General features: G+C 39.8%; 2 protein-coding genes and 1 non-coding gene across 6 annotated transcripts in view; all 3 read left to right on the top strand.

Moving 5' to 3' along the window:
- The window catches only part of FAM227A (family with sequence similarity 227 member A), a 57,521-nt gene extending 49,937 nt beyond the window's left edge, over positions 1-7,584 (top strand). The window contains exons 16-17 of the mRNA XM_073213887.1: positions 717-851; positions 5,032-7,584. Coding sequence (XP_073069988.1) covers positions 717-851; positions 5,032-5,104 — 208 coding nt within the window. The 3' untranslated portion in view covers positions 5,105-7,584. The remainder of the gene's footprint in view (positions 1-716; positions 852-5,031) is intronic.
- Positions 7,585-11,471: 3,887 nt separating this feature from the next.
- Positions 11,472-24,327, top strand: part of DMC1 (DNA meiotic recombinase 1) — a 37,203-nt gene continuing 24,347 nt past the window's right edge. For 3 of the 4 annotated variants that reach the window (XM_017664035.3, XM_017664040.3, XM_073213883.1), the window contains exons 1-7: positions 11,472-11,616; positions 12,982-13,065; positions 13,654-13,698; positions 14,611-14,757; positions 17,117-17,199; positions 21,445-21,497; positions 23,308-23,349. In XM_017664035.3, coding sequence (XP_017519524.3) covers positions 13,015-13,065; positions 13,654-13,698; positions 14,611-14,757; positions 17,117-17,199; positions 21,445-21,497; positions 23,308-23,349 — 421 coding nt within the window. In that variant the 5' untranslated portion in view covers positions 11,472-11,616; positions 12,982-13,014. Of the gene's footprint in view, positions 11,617-12,981; positions 13,066-13,300; positions 13,375-13,653; positions 13,699-14,610; positions 14,758-17,116; positions 17,200-21,444; positions 21,498-23,307; positions 23,350-24,327 lie in introns of those variants that run through there. The other variant, XM_017664039.3, reaches the window with a different exon arrangement.
- Positions 23,700-23,807, top strand: LOC118970382 (U6 spliceosomal RNA). The gene has a single exon (XR_005058301.1). It is a non-coding gene; the product is annotated as a U6 spliceosomal RNA (small nuclear RNA).

The raw sequence follows: 24,327 nt of genomic DNA, 5'->3' as shown, positions 1-24,327 counted from the left end.
AAACCAGAGCTTAATGAGTTGAGAAATTTACCCTAGGAAATCTTCCCATCTTAAACCTTCCAATTTAAAATTTCCTTTGAACCAGAGAAAGACCACAAGGTTTTGATAATAACAGTTTAGCTTAGGACCCACCTGCATGATCCGTGGAATTTTGTGGGATCAGTTGTGACTCATTAACAGTCTTTCTGATATCCACCTTCTATTCTTAGAAATATAAAAAGCCAACTCTAATTTACCAATATTATTATTATTCCCTCAGACTTCATTATCCTTCAACTACATCTTAACCTAGCTAACCCCTAGCTGACCCTTAAAACCCCACTCAGACATCACCCCCAGGAAGTCTTCCCTGACTTGCCTTCTCAGGGTACCCGTTATGTGCCCTGTGCTTTCCTGTTTACATCCCACAGAATATAGCCTACTCTAGTCACAGATTTGCTTGTCCATTTCCCTAGATTGAAAGTTTGTCCTTGAGGAAAGGATCTCACCCTAGATGACCTTGTTTTCCCAGGGCCTAACTCAGTGCCTGGCACACAATAGATCCTCAGTCCTTGCTGTGTGTTCAGCACTCTGCTTCAGTAATTTGCTATTGCCAGTGCTATTGATTGATTCGTAAACTCTTTCACTACCTATTCAGACTCCAGTGAAACCTTTGAAGGAATCACAGTAATATCTGAGCTGATTTTTGTTGATGCCTTTTTTTGTTTCCCACACAGGAAGGGAAAGAAGGAGAGGGAAAGTAAAGGGAGACAGAAGTTGAACTGCTCTCCCTTCTCACATTCAAGCTCTGGTGAATTATCTTCCCTGGAACTAGGAAGTTCCTGCAGAATCTGTGATATTTCTGCTACCAGGTAGGGTAGAACAACAACAGAAGAAAAAGGAAATTGTGACTAAAGACTGAGAAATAGAAATAACTATTCCCAGGATAAGGAAAGCAACATTCCATTGGGGCAGCCAATATGGAAAGCAGTATGGAGGTTCCTCAAAACAATAAAAATAGAAATACCATATGACCTAGTAATTCTACTTCTAGAAATTTACCCAAAGAAAATAAAATCCCCAATTTAAAAAGATATATGCACCCCTATGTTTATTGCCACATCATTTACAGTAGCCAAGATATGAAAGCAACCAAAGTGCCCATCAATAGATAAATGGAGAAAGAAGATGTGGTACATAGACACAGTGGAATATTGTTCAGCCATAAAAAAGAAAGAAATCCTGCCATTTGTATCAATATCAGTGAACCTAGAGGGTATTATGCTAAGTGAAATAAGCTAGGCAGAGAAAGACAAATACCATATGATTTCACTTATTTATGGAATCTAAAAACAAAACAAAACAAAACGAAGTGAATAAAATAGCAATAGGCTCATAGATACCGAGAAGTGACTGGCGGTTACCATGGAGGAGGAGTTGGTGTGGGTGGGTGGGGAAGTTGAGGGGGATAAAAGGGCATGAAAATGCTCAATCATAATATAAGTTGGTTACAGGGATGGTAGGACAGCATGGAGAATATAGCCAGAGATTCTGTAATATCTCCCTGTGTTGACAGATAGTAACTGCACTAGTAGGGATGAGGATTTAAAAATATGGGTAACTGTTGAACCACTATGTTGTACACTTGAAATCAACAAAAGATTGTATATCAATGATACTTAAATTTTAAAAAAAGTAAGAGAAAAAAAAGATTCCATTATATTTTTCCTAGGCGGAGTGAAAAGCAAGAGGGGGATGGGGAGTTTTTACTTGGGTCACTACATTTATTCATGCATTTATTCTTTTGCCCATTATTTTACTTAAAATATTATAACAATGTTCATTATAATACAATAATAATGGCTACCTTTTATTAACTCTTTGCTTTGTGCCAAGCATTAAGTTAAACATGTTATAAACAAGACCTCATTTTACCCTTCACAATAGCCATATGAAGTAGAGATTCCTCTGCATTTTATATAACAGCAGGTCCAGGTTTGGAGAGGTTTCAAAAGCTCCTTGCAGTAGACACTAGGTAAATAACAGTAGCTAACACACACTCCCTGTTTGCAAGGGGCTGACAGTCTGGTAGAGAGAAGACAGATATGTCAACCAAAAATGCCATAAATTCTAGAGGTGCTGTTAGACAAAGGGGACAAAGAATGCAGTGGCCTAAGAGCCATGCAGAAACTTTACAGAGGTGGTGTCCCTTGCCCTGAGCCTAGAAAAGATATGAAGATGTTTGCCACACAGAAGGAGGGGGCTGAGACAAGAGGCCAGCATTCTCAGGGGGTGGAGCAATGGAGGCAAAAAGAGGCAGGAAGTAGCATGGCAAGAGGCCAAGGAAGTGTGTGAAGGCTTTCAGGAGAGCTGAGCCTGGAGAAGATGCCAGAAGATCACGAAGGGATTACTTCATGAAGCACCTTATTTTCTAAGTTGTGGGGAGCTAATGAAAGATATTAAAAAGAGGAACCACATGGTCATATTTCAATTTTTCAAAGTCCTGATGGCAGATGGTAGGCTTCATGAAGGAAGTATATTGTATTTGTTTGAGATTTGCAAAGTCTCCCACAAATATTTACCTCTGTGTGAAACCCTGGCTATAGCTCTAGACCAACAGTCCCTAAGCTTTCTTGATCTTGTATCTCTCTCAGTAAAACATCTATGAGAACTCAGCCCCTAATAATATATTAATTATTCAGAAATCATATATGTAATTATATATTAATATAATATATACATCACAAAACACACAGAAAAATAGAAATTAAAAGGACGAGATTAAAAAAGTATAGAAAGAAACTCCTTGGGGATAAAGCAGCACAAAAATCTCAATCATAATATAAGTTGGTCATGGGATGGAAAGTGCATGGAATGTAGTCAGTGGTTCTGTAACATCTTTCTATGGTGATAATAATTGGAATGAGGATTTAATATGTATATAACTGTTGGACCACTGTGTTGTATACTTGAAACCAGTATAATATTGTATACAACTGTTCTTGAATTTAAAAAATACACTCCAAAAAAATAGGGAGAAACTCCAGTTATCTTCTCCCCATCATGGATCCATCATGTAGTGGGGAAGATACCTCTGGACAAGCCCCAGGTAAAAATTAACCAGGTAAAGGAGTTACTTTTAGTTTTCCCCACAGGAACAGATGTAAGTAAAAGTATGTAAGAGTAGTAAGAGCTTTGATTCTAAAAAGATATGGGGTTTTGAATCTTTGCCCTGCACCCTCTGTGACTTTAGGTCAAGGTACCCAAGTTCTCCCGGCCTGTTTCTTTGGCATAAAAAAATGCAGATGGTTGTTATGTGTATAAGATCTAACCCATATAAAGAGGCTGGCACAGAACCTGTCAATAATTACTAGGCATTATGAGAGTGTGTCCATAAAGCTTCTCACATTCTTTGATTCAGGAAGCCCCAAGAGTTTCACGTTCAGACAGAGCATAGCCTGGGTCCAAAAACAATCCTCTAGACACCTCTAGAGGTGTTAAGACTGGTGACCAAAGAATGTTAGGAGAATGTTAGGAAGAGCAGACTTGCTCTTCCCATTACAAATACTAAAAGGGAAATTGAGAGAAGAGGTCTTTGCCCTATAAGCATATTCCATCAGTTACCCCATTAAAGGCTCAGAACAGTCCAGTGAGCTAAATTTTATTTTTCTCCTTTTTCAAAGGAGGCAATTAAGGCTCACTTGAGTCAAGGTGCAGACTCTCCACAGGTCTCTTTCAGAAATCCATACTACATCATGGTACTCCTTTGCTTAAAACCTATAGTTTCCCCTCATCCCCTAGGGATCCTAGGGAATAAAACCCAAACTTTTAGATGTGGGGCCTTCATGAGGTGGCCCCTGCATACCTCTCCCATCTCTTCTCTCTCCCCACCTCCACTCCTAACTGCCTCTCACGCCATACTGAGCCCCTGCAGCTGCACAAAGAGGCCAAACCTTTCCTGCCTCTAGGCCTTGCTTGGCACAGGCTTCTTCCCCTGGAGGAAATGCAAGTCTCCATCCCAGCCCTGGCCTCCTTCCAAGCCAGCTCCTGCTGCTTCCGCAGAGGCGGTGCAGATGAGGTCTCCTCTCCAGGAAGCTTTCTGACACATACACAGAAGATCAGGGCTAAATGCTTCTCAAAACTCTCAGACCTTTTATAACATGAAAACTCACTGATCCCAAAGCAGTGCAAGGAACTGTTGGGGGTTGAGTTCATTCTCCTCGGTCCTTGTCCCCACCACAACAAAGAATTGAAAGGTAGAGACACAGTAGTGAAGCAGGATGAAGTTTTATTCGAATACACTCCAGAGGAGCAGGCTAGAGTCAAAGTAGATAAAGGCAGGTTTATTTGATTACCCTCCAAGGGAGGAGTGGGCCAGAGTCAAGATAGACAAAGGCAGGCTGCTTACTGTGAGGCTTCTTTTTATAGGTTTTTTGGCAAGGGAGAGAAGACCTTGATTGACATTCTTTGGCTTGGGGGCTTGATCTGATTGGAGGACTGAAGGCATGAGCTGCACTCTGACATTTTTATCTGGGGAATTTTTGTCATCTGTGCCCTTTAAGTCACTCTCAGTCCCTGTGGCTTCATTTAATTAATCCTCTGAGTTATTTCTGGCTCTCTGGCTTTATCTGATTAACTCCCTGAGTTCTTGATGGGCCCCACCCTCTTTTCACCCCACTCATACCTGTCTTTCTGCCAACTGAATACATTGGAACACTCTGGACTGGGAGGTTTGGGGCAGACCCATTTTGGAGAAAGTGTCCAGCAGTGGTTTCACAGTGTGGGTAAAATTGCATATGTCCAGAATGTCTTGCCTGGCCTTAGTGCATCTACATATACAGTTTATCTCCAGATTATCCTGTGGTTGTATTAATTTCCTCCTAGTACATTCAGACACTTTACATAGTCTATCTATTTCCCCCTCACTCACCAACCTTCTGACCTGCCTCACTCTGGATGATTCCTAGGCTCTGTATAATCCTGGAATTCCTTTCCTCATTCTCTGTATCTCACTGGCTTTCTAACCTATATGTGTTTATGGTTCATCCACAGAGAGGTTACCAAGAAGTCAAAACCAATAAAGAAAAAGGAAATATGTCTCTCACTTTCCAGCTCACTTGGATGAACTCTTGTCCAAGAATTGGAAGAACTTGTCAGATGAAGCTTGCATGTATTTGTTTTAATCTAAAATAGAAGCAAGAAACAACAAAAAAATAATAATATTGCAACACATTTAGTCATTCTTAGTTCATGGGACAAAGAATTTTAAAGCTTACTCCTACCCTGGGCCAAAGTCAGGATTTCAATTGAAGTTAAGTCACCTCATTCATTCATGCATTTACTTACTAATTCCTTCATTCACTTGTTTATTAATAATAACACTACAGAATATATACTGTTGTATAACATAGTAATAGTAATGATAGGAGACATCATTTATTGAGTACTTACTATGTGCTGAATATTCTGTTAAGTCCTTTTTTAGGTATATCTCAGTTAACCCTCCTGGCAGTTCCCTTCCCGAAGTGGATATTTTTACCTCCATTTCTCCTAGGAGGACACTAGGGCTTGGAGAGATTGAGTAAGCATTTGCTAGGTGTCTATTTGTACCATGCCTGTACCAGGCCCTGTGAATACAGAGATGAATAAAGACATAGTCTTTGTCTTCAAGGGATGCACAGTCTGGAAGACCAGGTAGGATGTATAACCAATAAATGCATTAACACTTTGCTGGAGATCAATGTGGAATCTAAGAAAAGCCAAGTCAAAAGAGAGTCTCTGAGGCTCGTAGGTACAGGGACCAGTGTGTGGAAGGACCTGCAGCTCAGCTGAGGGGCTTGGCCTTTATCATTTGGGCCTCAGGGCGCAAAGTGAGGAGGTCTGTATTAGAACAGCCTGCCTGGCACAGCCGAGGGAAAAGAAAGAAAACAGATAATGGCTATCTGCCTGAATCAAGAAGCAAGTAAGTACATTCTTGGGACCTATAGTGTCTCCCACAGATAGGCGTCTTCACTTGAACCCTGAGTGTGACTCTCGGTGACCCCCTTGGAAAATATTACCCAGATAAGTGGATGGAGGAAGGCTAATAAAGGAGTTCAAACAGATAGTAATTGTACAAGTTGGAATGAGGGTTTAATAATGTGTGTAACCATTGAATCACTATGCTGTATACTTAAAGCCAGTATAATACTGTGTATGAACTATACTTCCATTAAAATAAATAAATAAATAAGAAGAAGCTCAAGCTTTGGCCCCAGAAAATTCTGGGCTTTGAGTCCTTGCCATTCTTCATAACAAAGTTATGAAGCATAGTATCTGTATAGCTTGACCTTTCTGAACTTTTTTCTTGAATGCATAAAGGGAACACCTGCCTAGGAGGGTAGTGTTGTGATGGTTAAATGAGATAATTTGTGCAACCGTCACAGCACAGGGTATTTCAGTTAGTAATACCTATCAACTATTATTATTGTTGTTGTCATCATTGCTGTAAAAAGTACACTCCTCTCCTGAAACCAGGACATATTGAGCACCTGCCATGTACAAGGCACCATACAGCTCAGATAACCAGGGCTCTCTCACCTTCCCTTCACTATCTAAGCCACAATCGCCTCTTCATTTGCAATTCCTGTAAGGAACCATATTCTCTCCTATTTCTAGGCCTTTTGCCTATTGCTCCTTTTGTACCTGAAAATCCCTTCTCCCTTTTCACTATTAACTCCTAACATCACTCATTCCTGCATCTCCTTCAGGACCTTACATAGATGCTCCCTTCTCCAGGAAGCTTTCCCTGATACACCACTAGCAAAGTCGGTGCATGTAACCCTCCAATATTCTCCCATAGTCTATTGTGCACCCTCATTAGTAGCAGTTATAACAGAGGAAATATTGCCTGTTTATCTATATCTACCAGGGCCCCCACCCAGAAAGAAGGTCTCCTGGTTTTCTGGGCCCAGGGCAAACTGCATTGCTGTCTTTCAGGATAATCCTTTGCACAGCTTGGGTCCAAGATCATCCCTGCATGAACTCCTTCCAGAAATTACTGAGAACTCATAACCATAGACCTCTCAGGAAGTTCAATATAAAAAGGCCTGTCTCTGCTCTTTGTAAATATTAGAAGGGAAAATATGGTGAAGAATTTTTTGCTCTTTATAAGGGGAGGAGAGTAGAAAATCAAAGGAAACTAACTTATAAAAAGCATTTACTGTAATGTGTGACAAAGGAGTAACTGTGTGATATCCAATTCCATCATTCCCAGTGTCACTGAGAACCAGTATTCTCGGTATGACAGAAGGGAAATTCAGATGTTAAACTAGAAGAGACGAAGTTAAAATCCTATAATCCTGATTTTTGAATTGACTATAAACTGAAGATATATTTTATGTTTAAAAAGCAAACAGCTGTCTGAGGAATAAGGGTGGGAGATGAACTAGAGAGGGGAGGGAGGAGAGGATGGAAGGGATTACAAAGAGGCCCAAATGAACTTTTTGGGGTGGTGGATATGCTCACTATCTTCATTCCACCAAAGGGTTCACACTATATACACACTTTAAATATGTAAAATTTCTTGTATGTCATTTATACCTTAATAAAGATACTTTTTAAAAACACCTATTTCCCAACTCTGTCCATTGAAATGATGTAAAAATAAAGATTGACCCAGTAGCAATGACACAGACTGTGGTATTGAAATACTATTTGCACTAACAGGATCCAGGGATTCTTGAAGAAATGGTTCCAGGCCTATGGCAGGAAAGTCATGAGATGAACAGGCAGCATCTTGTCATACTAGACACAAGTGGATAGAGCTCTAAGTGAAACAAGATTAATTATGTGTTGAAAATTGTTGAAACTGGGTGATAGGGATATTATTTTACTTTTGCACATCTGAAAAATTATCCATAACTTAAAATTTAAAGGCATTTACTATGGACTACACACTTTTAAGCATAGTTTCACACATTATTTTATTGTTTTCTCAGTATAGCCCTGTGAGTGAAGTACAGGTTTTCCTTTTCAAACTGAGGTGTTTCTTGGTTGAAGCCATTACCCGTGGCTTGGACTTTCACAATTTCCTCCTAGTTATTCTCTTTGCCCTCTTTCTTGCTCCCTCCAATCCATTCCCCAAACATTTCAGATGCATTAACCCATTTAATTCTCACAACAACTCAGTACTGTTGTTATTCTTGGTTTTCAGATGAGGAATCTAAGGCATAAAGAAGTTAAATAGTTTCTCCCAAGATCGCACAGCTAGTAAATGGCTGAATTGCAGTGTAAGTCTGGCTTAGCTGCCACTCCTGTGTGTGCTTATACTGTACTTCTATAAATGGGAAATGAAACTGCATATGAATATACTGGGTCTGCCATCTATTGGTGTAGCATCAGTTAAGAACACAGACACTGGAGCCAGACTGTGAGCCTCAAGTTGCTTAGCCTTGTGGTGACTCAGTTCCCTCATCTGTAAATAGGGGTAATAATAGTACCTACCTCCTGGTGTCTCTGTGACAAACATTAATCTGTAGAAAGCAGTAAATGCTATTTAAGCGTTGGCTATTGTCAGATTAACCCTTTTGTCTTCTCCCCTTTGCTTCTGGAAGCACCTTTCTCCCTTGCACTTTTCACTCCAGCAGAACTTCCTGGAGCTTCCTAAATAAACCTATGTGTTCCCTATGCCTTTCCCACCCTGTCAGTCTGGCAAGTCCTCACTTATCCTTCCCAGCCCCAAACTAAGGGTCACCACTTCTGTGAGGATGCCCCAGGGAGAAGTCTACTTGGTTCTAAACTGCATATATAATCCCTCTTATCTTGCCTTGTGTGTGATTATCTTTTTATTTATCTGTCTTCCCTACTAGATTCATGGCTCCTTGAGGGCAGAGACTTGTCATTATTTCCATATCCAGCAGACAGCTGGGATCAAGCAGTGTTTAATAAATGTTGGGTAAATAAACTATCACATACATGCCTCTCTGGGCAACTATGTGCCAAAGTTGAAAGTTTTTCCAATTTGGAAAATAAATCTAAATAAATAAGAAAAACCCAAATGACTGGTAAGTATGTATGTATGTGTGTGTGTGTGTGTGTGTGTGTGTGTGTGTGTGTGTGTGTGTGATATACTACTGTAATTGCCTATGTATTTATATCCTCCACTAAGGTTTGTTTCTTGTTTGTTGTTGAATCCTCAGTACTGAACACCTAGCACAGTGACAAATTGTAGGGATTCAAAAAACATCTTTTGAATGAATGAAATACGTTTAAGGGCAGATGTACTCATTGAAATTCTTTTTTGTATGATTACTCTTTATTCTCTAGTTCTCTACGGAAGCATTTCTCAAATTTGAACTCTTAAAAACTTCAAAGAATACATATCCATAGGCACCAATTTTGAGGAAATCCAACTGTACACAGTAGAATCATATGCCCCTATTTGATTATTAGGTTGTCCACAAAGGGGCAGTAAAGTGTAAGGGATTAAAATTCCAGGTCTTGACGGTCTGTAATCCCACTGTCTTTTTTGTTCTTTCTTAGACTATCATAAAAATGACACAAAGTGTTTTAAATTTTAAAGAGAACTTGTGGACTTGCTGAAGGGTTTGAGAAATGGGAAAGCTAATTGATGCAATTACTAATTGGTTACTGATGCACATAAAGCTCTGGCTTGCCATGGTCTATTTCTAAGATAGGAAACCAGCATTTTTCCATGCAAGGTTTCTTTATTTAACCGTAGTTGTTTTTATAAGTCTTCTATGGCTTCTGATTTTTGTGTCATACTTTAAAGAGTTTTCCTTTTCTGGGATAATAAAATGTCTCGTTTTCTTCTAGCACTTTTATTGTTCAGATTTAATTTCTTGATCCATCTGGAATTTATTTTGGCATAAGGTGTGAAGTGTGGTTCCAATTTTATTATCCTTCCAGATGGCTACCTCCCTGTTCCAACACCATTCATTGAATTCACTATTTCCCCACTGATCTGAAATGCCAGCTTCATCATATTTAGAACTTTTGTATATGAAAAACTAGTCTTTTTTTGGTCCTGGTTTGAGTGAAAAGGTCTTCAAGTGTACTTTTTAGGGGTTTGTTTTATAAAAAATTTTTTAAAGTTGTATATAATTATCAATATCATATCCAAACAATATTTTTATGCTTACTTCATGAATTTGTCATTACCAAGCTCATTTCAGTTTCCTTAAGTGTACTGCACACAACTTTCAAATATTATGAACATTTCTCTCTCCCAGCTGTCACTACACCAAACTACATATGTTATATTTCCCTAAATCGTCTTGCTGTGCTCTTTGCAGCTCTTCTATACGATTGCTGTCCCCATCTAACTAGTTGCTCAGAAGTTACTATAGTTATTTCAGGTGAGGCCTCAAGGCAAAAGCCTACTATAGTCACTATCCAGTTCATCCCCCACATTAGCATTAATTTCCATTTAACACGACGGACAGGCTATGTTTCTGGAAAATAACAGATTTTGAAGAGCTATGGCAATTATTTGTTGGCTCTTTAAACATCCACTCGGGGGGGAAAAAAGTCCTACAAAATGCCAACTGTTATTGTGGGAATTTTTTGCTATTTATTCCAGGAAAATGATTCAGACACTTTAGAAAGAGGGTCGCCCTGTACTAGGTCTTGAACCCACAGAACTGTTCGCACAGATATTTATCCAAGATACATCATAGCCTCCACCTCAACAGATGCTCTCTCAAATGTGTCACGACTCCGCAACAGTCTCCGTCTCGGGGGAGGAGGACGCCGCCAGAGCGGGCTCTGCTGGCACGAAGGCGGGCCTGAAACCCCTAGCTAAGAGCTGGACCAAAAATAACGTCCCGCGTGTTGTCTATTTAAAAGTTGAAGTTAAGATGAAAAATTACTCTCCATCCTGAACGGGCCTTCGGTGCCTCGCTCACAGACGACAGAGCGGCAAACGGTAACGGGGTCAGAGCGAGGGGAGGGAAGTAAGGGGTGCTGCGCGTCAGTGCGGCCGGGGGCGACACACCGCGGTGGGAAGGAACGCCCCCGGCACGGGCGGCAGGCCGCCGCTCTCGGCCTCCCGCCCCGCGGTCCCGAGGGAGCATTCTGCGACCCACCGCCCCGACGGCCGCCGCCGCTCTGCGCGCCTCCCAGCCTCGGGGCCTTCCGCCCCGAGAGCCCTGCCAGCGGCCTCTCGCTCCCGGAACAGCCCCCACCTCGGGGCCTTCTTTCCCAGGCAGCTGCCTGTCTTCCCCCCAGCGCCCCCCTCAGCACCCCGCACATCGACGCGTCTCCTCAGGGCCCCCACCCTGGAGTCCTCTCCCAAACCTCGGCATCTCCCTCAGCTCAAGGGACGCCCCATCCCTTCACTTCAAAGCCGCTCTGCTCAGCAGATTTCCTCCACCTGGGCGCCCCTCGGCGGGCCCAGCGCGCCACCTCCTAGGCTCGATCCCCGCCCGGCTCCGCCCCGCCCACCTGGGCCCGCCCCTCGCCCCTCGCCCCGCCCACAAAGGGCGCGCGCGGGGACTCCGCAGGTTGGCGCAAAACCCCCTGGTCTGCGGCGCGCGGGCAGCCCGTCTCAGCGTTCGGCGGCGAGTCCGAATCCCTGAGGACCGGAAAGCCCGGGCGGGGGCAGAAGGGATTCCCTTCGGAAACCTCGGGGAGACAGTGGGTACAAGCGGGGTTTGTGGCAAAAAGGGAAAGCGTGTGAGGAATCTGAGGGGAAACCCAAGGGCGCCATTCTTCGGTAACGCTTGGCGGTGGTCGCCGGCCCCCGGACGGATGATGCCTTTGGGCGTCCGCCCCCCCCCGTGGGAGGGAATAACGGTGACCCCACATTTTTTTAAAAGCAGTGCGAACCCAAGTCCCTAAGTGGCCTCCTCGGCCCCATCATGAGGGAATCAGGTGTCATGAAAATGTCTGGCGGCCCGTGCTGACCAGGCGTCCTGCAGGGGGGCGGCCGCGGTGACCGGGACCTCGCTCCCCGGTGGCGAGGGCAGCTTCAGGCGCCGGCAGCCTAGGGGTCAGGGGGCCCTCCTTGAGATGCGGGGTTCAGTCCGCCAGTGGCTACTTCAGAAAAACACAGAACCATCTCTTCGTTTTATCAAGGGAAGAATTGTTTCTGTCTTCGATGAGGAACATCAACGTGGAATTTTTGGCGATCTTTTACATGAGGCGCTGTCTGGGGTATTCCAGAAGATTCCATGTACGCTGCTCGTTTGCCGCGAATACTTTGCTGTGTGGCAGCGTGGTAGCGACCACAGCTCCCCCATAGTAGCTCGCTGCCCTTCCGCGGGGCCCCAGTGCCTGATTTTGGTGTTAAGTGAGGAAATGGAATAGATCAAGAAAACAGATTACTTGAACCACATTTTATTCTAGTCATCCGTTGTACGTTCCTGAGAGCTTAAAACAACTGCTTATTGGCCCTAATATTATCATAATACTGGGTATCCACTTACATGATACATCTTTAAAAAAGTCATGAAACTAGTTAAATACCATAACACAAGATACATCTGATGTTCTAGGAAAGGAGAGCCCATTCAGAATTAGCACACAGGAGGCATTCATCCCATATGAGAAAAATAAGATCAATTTATTGAGTGTAGACTAAGTTCTAGGAGCCAGGGAAGGTACAAGAAGCATGACATAAGTCAGTGTTTTTAGTGTGTTGCTAACATAAACATGAAAGCCTAATTAACTCTTTGCAATTCTAGCATTCTAAGACAACAAGAAAGATATTATCAGACAGTAATGACAAACTGTGCAATAGGAAATCAAAAGGTAAAAAGTGACCAGTTTTGAGGAAAGACAAGAAACTAAGTCATCTACCCCCACATACATACGCCTACAAAAGAAATAATATCACATGCCCAGCAAAAAGTAGATAGGCCAGCCAGTTACTCCAAACAAATGTTTCTGTAATTGTCCTGGTCCTCAGTGACTTTGAAACGAAATCCAGGGCATCTCTGGGCAAAGGCTTTTGTCCTGTAAGATCTATGACTACTTAAATACTATTTCTTGTTTTCCCAGAATTGATTCTTTTTCTGCTGCTTGCCTTCCAATATGAAGGAGGATCAAGTTGTGCTGGAAGAACCAGGGTTCCAAGATGAAGAGGTATGGCTAGAATGTTGTAAGATATGTAGACATTCAGTCATTCCACAAAAATGAAGTTCCTTCTCTGTTAGCTACTATTTTTAGAAACAGTAGAAATAAAACAGCTCTAGAGAGAGGCAGTATTACAAAGATGTAACAACTTGCTTGGCAAGGAATGTTAAGATTAGCTACTTAGCAACTGGCATGAAAGTATTTTAATAGCTACTGGTTGGGTCATACTGGTATTCTGTGCATACTGGTACTGAAGAGCAGAGGAAGGAGTACAATCGCTGGTGGGGAAGAAGGTTGAAAAAACATGTTTAAAAATAGGTTAAGTGTTATTCCATCCCTTTGAGTTAAAGTCTTAAACATTTGGAGAGGCCATGACAAAAATACCGGGCTTCCCAGCCCGTTCAATGTTGGTGCTTCTTTTAAGTATGCAGCAGTGTGTTTGGAAAGAGATTATTGATCCTAACTCAATCTGTCTAGAGACTTGGAATTTGAGGCATTTTTCAGTGACTCATGGTATTGAATTAACTCTTCAAAAGATGTGAAACTACTGAATATGAAGAATCAAAACTCTGTGTTTTTTTGTTTCATTTCCTTTAGGAATCCTTGTTTCAAGACATTGACCTGTTACAAAAACATGGAATTGTAAGTAGCTATGTGAAATTGTGGAATTCAGGGTTTCTCAGCCTTGACCCTTTTGACATCTGAGATTGGGCAATTCTTTGTTGTGGGGGGCTGTCCTATGTACTGTAAGGTGGGTAGCAGCATCCTTGGCTCTTAACCACTCGCTATAACCCAGTAGCACCCCTCCAGTTGTGACAGTCAGAAATTTCTCCAGACATTGGCAAGTGTCCCCAAAGAGCAAAATTGCCCCTGGAGAACCACTGATCGAACTGGAGTGTTCAGAACTATCTACATCAATCTTCATCAACGGAAAATTCAGTCCTGTGCCAGACAGGTGATTTGCCTAAGTGATGTTGACAGAAATCCAGACTTGGAGCAATTAAACTAGATGAATTTCAACAGCAATAGGTTGATAATAAAACTTCCCTGACATTATCTTGTGAAGCCCAGCATTTAATCCCTTTCAGCTGAAATTACAAAACAGGAGCAAGAGAAAATCCTGTTCCTTTGGTGATGTGGTTATTTGCGTTCTTCAAGAGTAGAGGAAAAAAAAATCTCTAAAATTTTTAAAAGAACATATTGGTAATGAAGTTCTGTAGAAGGAAAGAGCTGAACTGAGGGGGTGAACGTGTGATAAATTTGCTAGCTTTTCTACCAACAGACGTCTCTTTTGAATTCCTTGTTATATTACCATGGTCTCACTAACATTCTTGAGAAATCAGGGCACAGCCAGAACATTTGGCAGCATGCTGGGTATGTTCTACTCAGATATTTCCAGAACATTTGGCTTCATGGTGGGTGGGTTCCACCTGGATGCTTGTATAAAATTGGCATCATGGTGGAAGGAGATGGACACAAAAGCACATGACATAGTCTGGGAGCCTTTCAGGCTAGCATTTGACCAATCTGCTGTGCCCATTCTTTTATTCACAGAACGTGGCTGACATTAAGAAACTGAAGTCAGTAGGAATCTGTACCATCAAAGGGATACAAATGACAACAAAAAGAGCCCTATGCAATGTCAAAGGACTTTCAGAAGCAAAAGTGGACAAGATTAAAGAAGCAGCCAACAAACTTATTGTAAGCAAAATCAGTTCTTTGTAGTTTTAGCTTAGAAAGGCCCTGGCGGTCTCTGTAGCCTTTCTCATTATGAACATGAGAAGCTATTGTGTGTACTCTGAGTTCCTATAAATCACAATATATTAGACTCCCCATGTTAGCTGTTTATCACTTCAGCTTCAAAGTAACAGCAATTAATTTCTGAAAGATTGAGGCAGGGCTTAAGAAACCTAGAACACTATGAAGTAAGTGTCATTACCAAAACTTTTCTTTTTTTCTCCCTTTATTTTCTTTTTCTCTCTGTTTCTCTGCCTCCCTTCTTTTCATTTTTGTTTTTGTCTTATTTTTCTTTTGTCTCCTCAAATATTATCTCTGGCTATTGCAAAGCACTCAACACCAAAGAAGTTCGTGTATTCTCCTGGGACAAGCCAATTGATAAGACAGCATTGGGTTAGAAAAAGACTAGGAGAGGTTGGGTCTACCTGTATGCAGTTCAATAGATATGACCAAGAACATGCTCAGTTAGCCCTGAGCTAAACCTATATCTTGTAGCTGGGCCCACAAACTATGGGAGGCCCACACAGCTGAGAAGCTGCAAACAATACCATATGCCTATGACCCAAACTTTTGTGTAGAGCTTTTGGGAGCCACTGGAGGCCCTAACTCTGGAAATATGAAGATTCAGAAAGATAGTCACTCAGTCTCCCTCTTTGCAGAAGAGCAAGCCTCTCATTTCTACATGTATATGTGAGGGTCTCATTCCCAGCAAGTCTGACAGCCATTTGGTGTCTTTCCTTAGAGGCAGTTGAGACAGATAGTGATGACAGTGGCAGTGTGGATCTGAATTTGGACAGAATCCAGTGGAACTGCTCTGAGCCCAGCTCAGTTGCTCTAGTTTCTCAGTACACTCAGGCAGTATACCTACAGAAAAGTTCCCACAACTGCCAGAATGTCTAAGCAAGCCCTAGAGCAATACCTAGGGTTTGGGAAACTGCAATTTTATAGCCCCTAGGCATTAGTCTTCTTTTCCTTGCAAACTAAATCCTATTACCAAAGAAAAGAATCCCTGTCCTTCTCCAGCACCCAGAGTCTTACCCTTTTTAAACTGAAGTTATTTATTCTTAAAGAGGAAGACAGAGATTGAGAGTTAGAGATGTTGGAAGAAGAGGGAAGGAAAGAAGGAGGGGAGGGAGGGAGGGAAGGAGGAAGGGAAGAAGTAAGGAAAGAAGAAAGATAGATCATTTCATAGTATCAGAATTACATGGAATGGCAAATAAAGAACACATAGGCATGGGCCCAGACTCACTAAAGTAGGACAGGGCCTGGGCTTTTTCTTCCCCTTTCAAGTTCTCTGAAGATTGAGGACTGTAAGATAAATTTTAGCCGAAATAAGCAGGCGAAGAGAGGCAACAAAGGGCCAGGTAGTTTATTTGAGTGCCACTCCCGGGTGATGTTCTGCGGTCTGGCTATCACAGGCCGGGGAAGTCACACCCGGTCAGGGAGGTGGGGGCTTCTAAGGGGTTAGGAGGCGGAGGAGTGGGCAAGCTATCCTAGGGGGCGTGGAGAGGTATGATTGGCTAAAGGTGACATAATAGACAACTAGAAACTTTGTTTCCTTCCAAGAGGGAGGAGGCTGATATCCGGGTCTTAGTTGGCACATCAGAAGGATGGAATTCGGGAAGAGCTGTCCCCTTTCCATATAAGGCACGGACCTTGGGGTCTGGTCTGTTCTCCCCCTATGGCATCTCTGTTCTGTTTGCATGTCCTTGTTTTTCCTTCCTCCAGCCTAACAAGGACCACTGTCCTAGTATAAAACAACAAAGAACGAAATGCATTAGACCACATCAAGACCTATTTTCACTAGCTGTATCTCATTAATAAAGCAAACAAGTAGTATATCTACCATGTAAAAATATTGTCTTATGAATAGTGAAAACTAGAATTTCTGTGCTCTTGGCAACTTCCAGAGCTGAGGGAAACTGCTGTTGAATGAAATCAACCGAATCGTTTAGTAAAATACCATTTTGCTTTATGCCGTAAATATAGCTCATTTAATTTTTACAGCTATCCTATGAGAGAGATATTATTATTATCCCCATTTGACCCAAAAGAGGAAGCTGAAGTACAGCAAGATTAAGTAATTTACCCCACATCATAACTAATAAATATTAGAGACATTCCTTGTACCTAGGTAGGGTGGCCTACCTAGAGCCTATGTTCTTACCCATGATCTTGATCTTGTGCTGTCTTCAAAGACAAATGAACTATAGCTTATATCAAATGATGATGCTGATAATCAAGTATATAGTTTTTGGCAACATTTGAAATCAAAACTATCATCTTAGATCTTTTCTGAACTTTTCCTTTTTTCTTTCTCTAGGAACCAGGATTCTTGACTGCATTTGAGTATAGTGAGAAGAGGAAGATGGTTTTTCATATCACCACTGGGAGCCAGGAATTTGAGTGTGTATCTCATATTTTCATAACCATTAAGCACAGTCTTTGGAATACTGTATTTCTTTTCCTCTATCTGGTTGTTATTTCTACCATAAGTAGTAGAAATAACTTCTTTTGAAGTAATCTTTTTTTTTCCAAAAGGCAGCTGAAGCCAATAAATTCTAGACTACTTGTAGAAACAGGATTAAATTTCTTAAAATAAATCAGACCCAAAATATAAATAGTTTCTGAATCAGCCTGTCTTATTCTACAAACCATTTTAAAAATCAGCTTAATTTTTCATTTCCTTTTCTTATCTGTTGATGAAGAAAATTCCATTTTACTTTTTAAAATTCATTGTTAGATTGAATATTTTAGAAAAAATAATCTAGTATTGTTTTGCTCTTCAGCATCACCAATTTTAACTTCTCTTTTTATTTACTATCTTATGGTTCCTGAGACCTAATCATTGTCTTCCTAGTGCAAGTTGACTACAAGTGATTTTTCCCTACCTTTCTAAAGCAGAATTACTATTTCGTAAGTTAGAACAGTGGCCAAGAGCAATTTAAACAGAAGCAGTATCTCCTTAAAGTATTCCTCAAAACCCTGGCCTCACAAGATACCCCAAGAAAAAAAGATTTCATAGTCAAATATGTCTACATGTGGATGTCTGCTAGGCAGCTCAGACTTCTCATATCCAAAACCAGACTTCTGATAGTTTCTCCAAATAGGCTTCTCCCAAAGTCTCCATATCTCAGATCTGTTGCTCTCCTGATCTTCGGACTTAAAACCTTGTGTCATCCTTGGTCTCATACCATAAGTCTAATTCATTAACAAATCCTGTCTGCTCTACCTTTAAGTGTATTTAGTCAGAACAAACCACCCAGTTTCTCCAAAAAATAAATTATAAGGGATAAAAAAAGGAGATGGAGTCAGACAGACCCAGAGATTAAAAGAGATTTAAGACACATTACCTAATCCCAATATGTATTTTATTTGGATCCTGATTCAAACACACTATAAAAAATGAGACATATATGAGACAGTTGAAAAATGGAACACTTACTAGATAGTTGGTATAAGGAATTACTAATGTTTTAGGTGATAATGGTAATGAAGTTATATTAAAAATATATAAAATTTATCTTCATCTTTTAGAGATAACTGCTGAAGTATTTAGGATGAAATGGTGTATTGTTTAATATCTACTTAAAATAATATGAAAAGGGAGGGAAGTGGTTGGATGTTATATGGAAAAAAATTGACCATAGGTTCACAGCTGGTAATTGTTGAAGCTGAATGATAGATACACGATGGTGCATTGTTATACTATTTTGTCTACTTCTATGCTTGAAATTTTCCATAATAAAAAGTTTATATATATTTTTTAATGTGTGTGCATATGTGCATACCGGGAAAAAGAGGAAATAAGAAATTATTTCTCCCCCCCTCCTCCACTGTTGCCTCACTGTTCTAAACCACCTATTACTCTTCCCTCTAGATAATTATAACAACTTCTAACTAACCTCCCTCTTTCAGAACTTGCCCTTGCTATTATTTATTCTTCATACCAGAGCCAGAAAGATCCTTTTAAAACATACATTAGAAATCATGACACTTCTCTGCTCAGAACCCTCTAATGACTCCCCTCAGAGCAAAAGCCAAAATCCTTCTAATCTCTAATCTCATCTTTGGTTCTCCCAGTTTCCTATGCACCAACCACATTGACTTAGTTGCTATTCCTACAATCTACCAGATACAGTCCTGCCTCAGGGCCTTTGTATTTAGCATTGTCTCTGCCTGAGACACTTTCCTCCCATATTTACGTGGCTTGCTGTCATCTCTTTCAGGTTTTTACTAAAATGTCCACTTCTCAATGAGGTCTTCTCTGATTGCTTTATTTGAAAATTTACATTTCCTACTTTTATCTTCTGCATTTCTTATTCCCTTTCCATATCTAATTTTTATCCATACTATTTAATAACACCTGACATACCACATACTTATGTTTATTGTCTGTTCTACCATCAGAATGTAAACTCCACAAAGTGAAAGACTTTTGTCTTTTGTTCACTTTTTTTATCCCAAGTGTATAGAACAATCTCTAGCCACAAATTAGGTGCTCAATACATATTTGATGAATGACTGAATGAATAAACAAATAGTGAAATAAGTTGGGGAAGTGTTTTATACTATATATTTCTCTTGGAGATTTACAGTGCACACTACCCTATCAAAACATTTAAAATCCTGCAGTGAAACAAACACCTCTTTAACCTAGCATTGCCCTCAAATTTAAAAAAAAATTACAGAACTTTTTTTTTCTAGTAATAACTAGGCAAGTCTTTGGGAAATCGTAGTGCAAGTCAAATTAGTCAAATCAGGCTGATCATCAAAACAACTTGATTCAAATAACAACTTGATATTCTCCAGTTGCTCTGCCACATCATGGTTTAAGAAACATTGGGCTAGAAAAATGACTGTCATAATAAATTTTCTGGTGTCCTTGATGCTGGGTTTGGGGTGCAAAAAGGACTACTCAGAAGCTAGAATTTTTAGAATTAATACTTGATTTATTAAAATGTTATACATTTTTTCTTAAGTTGCAAGCCCATTTATAAATCTCGTAAATTTTAAGAGAGTTTTTATAATATGGCTAACTAAGTTCCCTTAAACATTTTAAATTATATTTGTGAATTTAATGTATTTCTTTTAAGAACTTTGTGAAACTGTTAAAATCTTCCCACTTATATAAATGTCTTTTGTAAGTCTAATAAATTAAGCTTATAAGTATAATGAGTTTTAAGCAATCTTAAATGTTCAAATACTGTGTATAAACTTAGTTATCAACATAGAAACTTCAGGTCTATATCGTTTAATCGATTAGAGGCTAATCAGTTATTATAAAATGGTAAAATTCTCTTAAACTTTAAGAGTTCTCAAATACCAAATATCCACAGATTATTCCCAATTTATTTTTAAAATAGTAATCTGTGAGTTTGGTTTCTGTCTCTATTTTTAAATCTCCCTAGATTTAAAAACACTATTTCTATACTTAATTCTAAGTTTTCCTGAGTTTCACAAAAGGAACAGTTCTGCTATCTCAAATAATTTGGGGTACCCTTTTCAGGTAAATTTGTGTGTTACCTTTTCAGCTGACTAAGATTGCATATCAACCAGAAGTTTCACCTGAGATTTTCCAGCGCTCTAGCTTTTCAGGGTAGTTTTCTCAAGATGAGGAGGGACAAGCAAAGCTCTCCTTAATCGTTGGCAGGCTTATAGGATCTCCAAGTTGGTGCCCTCCAGACAGGGTGGTGTTTCTCAGCCCATGTCCTTTAGACTGAAGTTATGCAGATCAGTATCTAAGTTTTTCTTTTCCTCATTAAAGTCCATAGTCCTCATTAAATTTGTGGATAACTTCTAATATTGCTTCAATTTCTATTTGAATTGCTCTCTTAGGAGGTGTAAATGTAACTCTTTTGGATTACCCATCTCTCTAAACGCTTTGTCTGATCTATGACCATGTACCAAAAGTCTTGCTAATAGAAACTACAAAAACTGTTTAAAATGTTCCTTCCAGGTTTTAGCACAGTTAACACCGTATTTATTGCATTTAATGAATGGATGAGATTATGTTGTAATCATAGGTCTTTTCACATCAAGAATATTAAATGCACTAAAACAGTGGGCTACCAGTAAAATGTATGCTGTAAAATCTGACATTCTTCTAACTGCTAGCATTACCTGTAACATCTTTGAATATTTCCTATTCTGACATGTTCTTCATAGAATTTGGTTTGTGTGCAATAAACCAATCATGGTGACAATCACCTGATTCTCCTAATGTCTATTTTTCATATGTTTCTCAATATATTTTTCAAAATTAAATATTCTGTTGACTTTTAGAAACATAATCTCAGCACAATATGAAAAACCCACATTATTAATAACTAAGGCCATTTACTCAATCTCCAATTCAGTTCTAAAGAATAGTGAGACATAAGGCTTATGTAGCCCATTTCAAATTGGTACTTCAAATAGAAGTAAGAACAGCAGGGTTGTAAGTTGTTTTGTTGATCCACTTGCCATACACAGTACAATCTGTCGCTAAAGAAGTGGAGTGCCATTTGTTCAGCCAGGAATTCCTGTTCATATTGGATAGATAGAAAGATAAATAGATGGATAGAAAAAATATAAATGATATTAATACTTTCTCCTTTCTTACTATCTCTATTTCTGTTCCTATTACCAATGCTTACTTTCTATTTCCAGTAAATTGCTGGGAGGTGGAATTGAAAGCATGGCAATCACAGAGGCTTTTGGAGGTAGGTAGAACCTTAATATTTTGTTATATTAAATATATATATATATGCAAATATTAAATAAGCAATAGTAAGTTATGATGAAATCAATTCTTATAATACAGAATCACTCTGGGCTGCATTTAAAATATATTCCAATCCATAAGATGGGTCTTATTGGCATTTTCATCTTTTTATCTCTTAACTCCTATAGAAGAGAATAGATTTTCTTTCTCTCATTCCTTCAAGAGGTAATTGAATAATGAGATCAATCGTATTTCTAGGAAATGCACATCTCATAAACACAAAGAGTAAATTTTTTTCTTTCCTGATCATATCCTCTATTTTTCTTCAAAACAATTCATGCATAGCCATATTATATATGATGACAATTCTAGTGTTTGCAGTCCTTGGGGAACAAAATCTGTTTTGTTGTTGTTTTTGATGTTCTGTTGACGTGGAAAAATAAATCTCTTTTCTTTATTTTTGTTGACTCTCACTCTTAGTGGCTTTCCTTCTTGTGTGTGTATTGATATTTGTGAGCTTACTGTTTGATTTTAATCCATGGGAGTTCACTGGGCCTAAACTAGTGAGTGGAAAAGTTTTCCTCCAGAACGAATTTGCTTTTGTTGTAGCTCGGGCCTGCCATCAGTCTGAGACTACTTGAGCTCCTCCTTGAGGATCTCAGTTCAGTGGAAGAACCCCAGGCTCTCCTTCCTGTGGTAGGGTCCTAAACTTTCATTTATGTGGCTAAAAGTGAAAAAATTCAGGGGTTTTTTCTATGTAAGGAAAAACCTAGTTCTTCTCTTCAGTGTGTTTCTCTCTTGTGAGTCTCCTTTACTACTGACACAAAACAACTCACTGCTGATACCTCTGGTCACCAAAGGTGTGGAGGTTTTTCCCCACACCAACAAGCAATTCTCAGATACCACGAGAGTGTCCAAGAATTCATCTCCATTCTGACACTGTCTACCTGGAGGGAGTATCAAATTTCACAGATTAAAAGCTTGGTTCCATAAGACTGCCACCCCTGTTCCCCACTTCAGTCAAAACCAAGGTTATCCACTGTGCTTCTGACCAACTATAGATCAGAGGTTCCAACACCCCCCTCCTTGGGTTCAATTTTGCTAGAACGGCTCACAGAACTCAGGGAAACACATTTACCAGCTTAGTAAAGGATATGGTAATTGATACAGATGAACATCCAGATGGAAGAGATGCATATGCATCATATGAGGGAAGGGGCACGAAGCTGCCACTCTCCCAGCACCTCCATTTTTTCACTGACCTGGAAGCTGTCTGTACCCCATACTGTTGGGATTTTATATAGGATTCCTCACATAAACATGGTCAGTTAACTCCATTTCCAGCCCTTGCCTCTCTGGAGAAGAAGATGGGGAGGCCTGAAAATTCCAGGCTTCTAATTATGACTTGGTATATCTGGTGACCAGCCCCTTCCAGGAGCCTACCCAGTGTTGCCTCATCAAAACAAAAGATGACCCTAGTACTCTTATCACTTAGGAAATTACAAGGGTTTTAGGAGCTCTGTGGCAGGAACCAGGGGCAGAGACCAATATATGTATTTTTTCTATTATCTCACAGTGACTATTCCTAAGGAAAAATCGGTTTAAATTAATTTTTATCCAAAGGACAGTTCTGTGAAAAAATACCTTTAAAAAGTATTCATATTTGCACATTCCATTCATGACACAGTGGTACTTTATGTGTAAGATTTGACAGTTGGCAAAAAAACATATTCTAAGGCCATATTTTATTCTTTATGAGAATTTGTAATAATTAACTATATGGGGCTTTTTTTTTCTTTATTTCACAGAATTTCGTACTGGAAAAACCCAGCTTTCTCATACTCTGTGTGGTAAGGATACATTACAACAAGAATAACAGTAACAGTAATAGCTATGACTTACTAACTTAGTTTGTGCCTGATACTTTATATATCTCATGTAACTGAAACAAATTTGCAAGGAAACTAAAGCTCAGAGAGGTTAAGGAAACTGCCAATGGTTACACAAATACCAGAGCTGGTCTTTGAATGTGTGATGCTTGAGGTAATGTTGTATGTGCTGGACTCGGAACACCTGAATGGATATAGGAAGGAGGTAAATGGGTCTATGAGTGTGTGGGTGGGAGAAGCATTCATTGTCTGTTTTTTCCATTCCATCTTTTGTGTATCTTATCTATAAGAACGTCATAAAATCTGTTGAGGTGCTCACTTTGGCAGCACATAATACTAAAATTGGAACGATACAGAGAAGATTAACATGGCCCCTGAGCAAGGATGACACGCAAATTCATAAAGCATTCCATATTTTTCCTATGTTGACAACCGCACTGATGGGGGTGAGGGTTTAATAATATGGGTAACTGTTGAACCACTGTGTTGTATACTTGAAACCAATATAAGATTGTATGTCGATGATACTTCAATAAAAAAAAAATCAGGCACAAAACCAGAAAAAAAAAATCTGAGGCCTAGAATCCCTTACTTTCATGGAGTAAAATCAGCCCTAAGAATGACTTAAAAACAAATTTTTCTAAAACATAATAAGCAAAAATACCTCCTTTTACACAAAGACTTTACTCTGCATTCCTTTGACCTAAATAAAAGGAGCATGGCCAAGTGGTTAAGGAGGGGATTCTGGAATCAAAATACCTGGTTTCAGTCTTGACTCTGCCATTGACAGCCATGTGACCTTGGGCAAATTTCTTCACCTTTCTAATTACCCCCATCAGTAAAATAAGAATAATGATAGTGCCAAGTTTAGAGTTGTTTTAAAAAATAAATAATGAGTGTACCTACTATGAAGCAATCCCTTAGTATTAACTACTACAT

Source organism: Manis javanica, chromosome 10 (genome assembly GCF_040802235.1).
Source record: "Manis javanica isolate MJ-LG chromosome 10, MJ_LKY, whole genome shotgun sequence".
Classification (NCBI taxonomy): domain Eukaryota; kingdom Metazoa; phylum Chordata; class Mammalia; order Pholidota; family Manidae; genus Manis; species Manis javanica.
Note: the sequence above shows the minus strand (reverse complement) of the source record. Positions and strands in the feature narration are given on the sequence as shown.